This window comes from Mus pahari, chromosome 1 (genome assembly GCF_900095145.1).
Source record: "Mus pahari chromosome 1, PAHARI_EIJ_v1.1, whole genome shotgun sequence".
In the NCBI taxonomy this organism is placed as follows: domain Eukaryota; kingdom Metazoa; phylum Chordata; class Mammalia; order Rodentia; family Muridae; genus Mus; species Mus pahari.
The window spans coordinates 114,530,161-114,536,576 of NC_034590.1; the positions used below are offsets into that span (position 1 = coordinate 114,530,161).

The window sequence follows — 6,416 nt, forward strand, 5'->3', positions numbered from 1 at the left end:
ATGAGATCATGTAGAGACCTACCCTCGGGTCTTCTCAGAGAAACTGAGGCAGCTGTCTGCATCCAGTGACTGGTTAGGACACTGGAGAGCCATGACAGCACTGGCCTTGGGAGCGATGGTCATGGCTGTCCTTGGGGCCTCACCTCACACCCCAGCCTCTTACAAAGAATTAGATAGGGGAGAGCCAGACATTTCCTAGGGCACACACTGTCATGGGGGTCTAGAACCTGGTAACAATGGTCGCTTTGACATCCCGTGTGTGGGCAGACACCCCCTATTGGGTTAGTCCCAACTAGTCTGAGCAGGTTCTGGGAGTCTCTGTCTCTTCTACTGCTCTCTGGTCTCAGCACACTGGATAGGACATGACGATCATGTGCCTGTCTGGCTGGTGAGGGCTAGAGAGGATCTCGGGGACAGGTGTGGAGGGGTATGGCAAGGGAGAGTAACAGTGTTCTGCAGGCGGGTATCTGTGGAACTCGACTGATGACAGGTGGGTGTCCCACTACCTCCTGCCAACCCACAGAAGGATGATAAAGCCACAGCACCCAACTTTCTAGATTGGGTCTCCATTGTGTCCCTCGGCTTACTCTTTCTTGGGTTTGCCAGGCTGAGGCCGGGCCAGCCTGTAGTCCATATAGGTCCCCAGACAGGACCACAGGATGAAGCGTACCAGGAGGATGACAACCAGGAGCACCATGAGTGGGTCAGGGCCAGCAGTGTCCTCCAGCCAGGAGGCCATACTGAGGAGGGAGGCCACCACGCAGGGTAGACCAGTGGCAGCAGACTCGCTGGGGCCTGATCTCAGCCCTGCCTGCCTGCCTGCCTGCCTGCTGGTGGCCCCTTCTGAAGGACAGATCCGTGCAGCCCACAGCCAGCCCTTCCCACCGCACTGGGCCTCCCCGCCTGTGAGGGGGACAGTTGGGGCTATAGGCGGCCTCCTTGGTCAAGAGGCCCGTGTACCATTCATGGGGAGCTAAGCACTCCGTGCACCGACAATGGCAGCATTGTCCAGAGGCCCTGGCGGCGGGAGGCCTGCGGGAGCCCGCCTCCCGCGCTGTCCCCGCGGCCCCTGCCCGCCAGGCTGACGTAATCCCCAAACATCTCCGGCGGCGGCAGCTGCAGGGCGAAGCGGCCGCCTCCTCCAGGCCTTTCCGGCTGCCGCAGACAATCGAGCCCTTTCTCTCCCCAATTAGCTATCACTTCTGGAGGCCAGCACGGTCCGAGGCTGGGCGGGCTGTGCAGCAGCAGCAGCAGGCCCGCACCGAGCGGGGGCCACGAGGCTTGCAGGGAGGCCCGGCCCAGCAGGGAGGGCGGCAGGGAGACTGTGTGATTGAAAAGAGGAGAGAGGCACAGAGAAGGGGGAACAGTCGGCTGGAGCCCAGAGGCGACCCCAGACATGGCTCAATTAGCACACAGGCTGTGCGCTGAGTCCCCAAGGCTGCCCCAGCCTGTAGCAGCATGGGGGTGGTCAACACAGACCGCCCCAGAAAGGGTCTGGAACGTGAAGGATTGGGTTTAATCTCCCCCTCACAACCCCAGGAGGGCAACCACTGGAGATGGACTGAGCACCACCTACCCCAGCCCCACAGGAGGTTTATGGGAAGGAACCCCTATAACCCCGGTCCAGCTGCCCACACGGGGCTGCTGGCTGATTAGCCTGGGACTCACTGAGTGGTGGTGAGGAGGATGCTCTCTTCCTTAAACCTCAGGCTCCTTGCTGGGAAATGAGGTCAGAGCCCCCTGCTCTGAAAGACAAAGAGAGAATACTTAAATAGGCCCAGCACCCCTAGAGCAGCCACTCTGGGGACACACCTCCAGAATTTTCCAGCAAAACAGCATCTGTCTGCCAGTTACATCCATCTGCCATATACATGTGCTTATACATACATGTGTGACCACACACATATGAGGACCCTGTCCCCCTGTGTGGGTTACCCTGTCCCCACTCTGGCCCCTCACAGCTGAGGTCTCCTTAGATGAAGAAAAAAAACTGGCTTGCTCTCCCCTACTTCAAATGCCAACCCTGTGTCCCACCAAGTGGGACCTCACCTGCAGCCAGGGGCACTGGGAGGAATGAGGGTCCTTCCTGGACTTCCAGCCCAAGTTGTCTCACCCAGAAGCAGTTCAACAAGCCATGAGACATGCAAGGAGGGCTTCCGCGTGGAGAACTGTAGCCCATCACTGGCCGCCTCTAGTTCTGAACTCTTTCCTTCATGGCATTAAGAGTATTCACCCCGTATAGCCTTTCTAGAAGATTTCAAATAACGACAAACACAAAGGACTGGCAGGCAGCACACCATAGGATAGGAAGCAGAGATTTTGAGAATGGTGCCAATTTGTGGATTTCTCAACACTAACCCCAAGTATGCCAGAGGTATGTAAGTTCCCTGTGTCCACCCTCTGCCTCTCACGCTGCAGCTGGTACATCCCTGGGACTGACTGAGATTGTCTCCCGTTCTGCAGTGCAGGGCCACCTAGTCCAGCACTCAGGACAACATTCTTGAAACATTCTCGGGTTTGCTTTACGATCACTCTAAATGTAAGTGACGATCTAGAAATTAGGAGCCAGGCCTAACCAGAAATCACACCAAACATTTCCTCCTCAAGAGTTTCTGGAATGTCCCAGACAGAAGTAAACTAAAGGAACCCAAGTGAATCTGGGGTGAGGGTCCCCGGTTGGATGCCACCATGCTCTTGGGAAGGGAGGAAGCCGAGGGCTCACCTCAGCCAGTGTTTCACTCACCCGAGAGGCCACATCTCCGGGTGAGGTTTTCTCGGAGGCCGAAGCTGTCTGACCTGAGCATGCCCACCAGCTCGGGCCCATCACTGGTGGAGCCAAGGTGGCTTTGAACAAAGCTCTGTGTTTGTCAAGCACACCATCAGATAGGGAAAGTCAATATTGTCCCAGGTCACATGGCATCAAGACACAGGAGACTCTGGGGTCAAGGAGGCCTAACCCTTCCTGCTCATATGCCTCGGGGAGTCGGTAAGCATAAAGTCTGCCATGTGTCCTTCAGGGAAGCAAGTGTGTGGCCCTCCTAGCTGCTCCTAGGAGAGGAGATCAGTGGGATGCTGGAGGATGAAGTCAGGGAGGATGGAGAAAGCACAGGAAGAAGCAAGAAACTGATGGAGTCGGTACAGATACAGCTTCTCTGCCTGGAGGACACCAGGGTGCTCCCCACTGTGGTGAAAGGGACTCTGAGTCACCCACAACTGATGACAAGCATGATCTGTGCTCTCCCTGGTCCATTAGGGCCTCGCCAGCCTCAGTATTAGGACCACAGGAACTGTCCCCTGGGCAAACTTTTACCAATCCTTGGCCATACAATGTGAGCTCTTGGTCCCCTGGACTAACTTAAGGGTACACAGCTACCAGAACATCCCCAAATTGGGTGGAGAAGGCCAAAAGTCAATCCTCTTTTATGGCTTCCTCCATCCCCACCTTCCGGTTTCCTGGATTTCTCACCGACTTCTTGGACCACCACTTCTGGAGCCACCTGCTATTGGATACAGCCCAAAGCATCATGAAAGACCCAGAGACAAGTAGTATCTGCTATGATATTCAGAGTTCAGCCATGAATGCTCTTGTCCCTTGTCACAGAGGACAGATCAGGGGACTCTGGCTATCTTCAAGGCTTGACAAATCCACAGTGACTTCCTACACCTAAATGTTTAAGCATTGAAGTGAGAAGGGACAGGTTCTTGCTCACTGTTCCCTGATATCTGCCAGGTATAAGTCTAGTCACCAGTGAGGCTGGAAGAGAAGGCTTGGGTGAAAAGCAGAGGGGACTCCAGCTCCCGCCAACTGTGGCATATTCCCCACGGAGGCTTATCCCTACCAGTGACAGCGTTAGGAATGAGCCCAAGGAGCCACCCGGGTGTCTGCTCTGAGCCCTCAGCAAGCAGATCTGTGGCAACAGGTCTCTTCCTCATTCATACAAGGCAAGCCACAGTGACTCCTGGCGCTCGGTGTGCTCTGCAGGGGAGGCCCACTTAGACATCATCACATCACACTGGACTCTCTGGGCTTGAACTCTCCACTGCGGGCATAGTCAAGGCCCACACCTACTTCTGGTTGGTTTATATTGCTTTTGGGGTGTGTGTGTGTGCGTGAATGTGCGTGTGAAGGCTAAAAGTCAACCTCAGGCATCATTCCTCAGAACCTATCCATTTATTTATTTTACTTTTTTATTTTTGAGACAGGATCTTTCACCAAGTATGCTGGGCTGGGCAGTGAACTTGTGATCTGCCTGTCTCTACATCCCCAGAGCTATCATAAGAGTGTGTCACTACACTTGGCTTTTTTGCACAGGTTCTAAGGATAAAACTTGGGTCATTCTTGTGTCTCAAGCTCTTTGCCAACCAACCAACCAAACTGTCTCCCCAGCCCAGTGCTCACTTGCTCTTCCTTTATATCCTGCCACCCATGTCTATATCATGACTCTCACATGTCCCCTGGTTTCATGTGGACCGAGGTCTCCAGGACAGGGTAAAGGAAACCCACATTGCATTAGACCCAATTCTGCCAAACTGTGCAGCCTCCAGCAGTCGCTAGGCTAAGAGCAGGCCTTCCCAGCCAGTGTCAGTAACTATTGTTACTGGTATTTCTTCTTAACATTTGTTTTTAAACTATATCCAGGGGTGGTTTTGCCTGCATGTATGTCTGTGCACTATGTGTATGAGGCACCCACAGTGCCCAAGAGGACATTAATTCCCCTGAAACTGGAGTTACAGACAGTTGTGAACCATCACGTGGATGCTGGGGATGGAATCTGGGTCCTCTGAGAGAGCAGCCAAAGCACGGCATGGCTGAGCCATCTTCCCAGCCCGTTGTTGCTGGAACCCAACCCCAATAAGCCCATATTAAAAACCATGCAATTCAGTAATTATAAATATATGCTTTAAGCCTAGATTGAGCAGATCTAACACTATACCAACTTACTCCCTAGTTATAAGCCTTCTTGTTATTTGTGGGGTTTGACCATGTGGTTCATTCCGTCATGGCTATCTCTTCTTTTGTCTCCTATCCTGTTCCATAAATTCCTGTATCCTCTGTTCAAGGTTCTGCTTCCACATTTTAATTTTTTTCTATATTCTGTAATTCTGATATTGTGATTTTTATTTTATTTTGGTTGATTGATTTTAAAAGATTCTCCCCCAGGCCTTGCTTCCAATCCTCATTATTTTCTCCCTGCCTCTCAGTCTGACCTGTGAGCTGTTGTATCCTTTGTTCTAGCATCTTCTCCAGCTCCTGTTTTCAGACTTTATTTTCCTCTCCCTGTTGCTTATCATGACCTATAAATTCCTGTGCTTTTAGTTCTAGTGTTTCTTCTAGCCTGTGTTGGCAAGTCTTAAATTTTTCTCTGTGTTGTTCATTCTGCTCTATAAATTCCCATATCTTCTGTTCTAGGCCTGGCTTCCACAATTTTAATTTTTCCTTCTGTTGTGATTTTGATATTGTAGCATCTACCTTATTTTGATTTACTAACTTTAGTAAATTATCTTTTAGACTCTGTTTCTAAATTTTACTGTTACCTCTTTGTTGTTTCATCTGATCTATGAAATTCTGTATTTTTGTTCTAGCATCTTTTCTAGCTCCTGTCTCCAAAAATCATTACTTTTGCCTTTTTGCCAAGACCAGACACTCAAGCTGAACGAGGGCAAGAGAGCAAGAGAGGGAAGAGACAGAGAGAGAGCCTTGCAGAAGTGCGTGGATTACAAAAGAGGAAACTTTAAACTGTTGCCAAGGTGGAATCTAGACAGCGAGGAACCCTCCCAATCATTGGGAACTCTGTGGCCAGCCTACTTCTTCCCTTAGAACCCTAATCCCAAACTCTAGCCGCAGTGGGGCCTGCTAGTGCATGTGTATGCCCATAAAACAAGAACCGGGGATGTAGATAGAGCAGGTCATAAGTTCAAGGCCAACCTGAGCTACAGTATCAAGCAGAAGTCAGTATCAAAAACCTAAGGGACATCGCAGAGTGGCTAAGGCACTTGCCTCACAAGCAGGAGACACAGTGTAGGTGGGTGCAGTGGTCTGTCTGCAACTCCCCCCTATTGTCAATCTCAGTTTGCCTGAAAGACCTTCTTGCCTCATTGACTATGATGAAAGAGGGACAGAGAATGCTCCTCAACATACATGCATGGATGTGTGCCCACACATGCAAGCCTGTACACACATACCGCATACACACATATGAAAATGGAGGTGGGGCGGTCATGGTAGCAGTGCGAACCTTATAATGTCAGCAGCAGGGAGACTGAGGGAGGAGAATCAGAAGTTCAAGGCCAGCCTGTATTACCTAGGAAATTGGCAGCCTGGGCTACATAAGACCCTGACTTGGGATAGAAAGAAAGAAAGAAAGAAAGAGAGAGAGAGAGAGAGAGAGAGAGAGAGAGAGAGAGAGAGAGAGAGA

General features: G+C 51.4%; 1 protein-coding gene across 1 annotated transcript; it reads right to left on the reverse strand.

The window, feature by feature from the left end:
* Positions 1 to 553: 553 nt before the first annotated feature.
* LOC115064040 (small integral membrane protein 38-like) lies at positions 554 to 2,837 on the reverse strand. The gene is made up of 3 exons (XM_029539036.1): positions 2,744 to 2,837; positions 1,669 to 1,745; positions 554 to 1,322 (listed from the first exon to the last, which is right to left on the reverse strand). Exon 3 carries the CDS (start codon positions 737 to 739, stop codon positions 584 to 586), a length of 156 nt encoding a protein of 51 aa, XP_029394896.1. The 5' UTR covers positions 740 to 1,322; positions 1,669 to 1,745; positions 2,744 to 2,837; the 3' UTR covers positions 554 to 583.
* Positions 2,838 to 6,416: the final 3,579 nt, after the last annotated feature.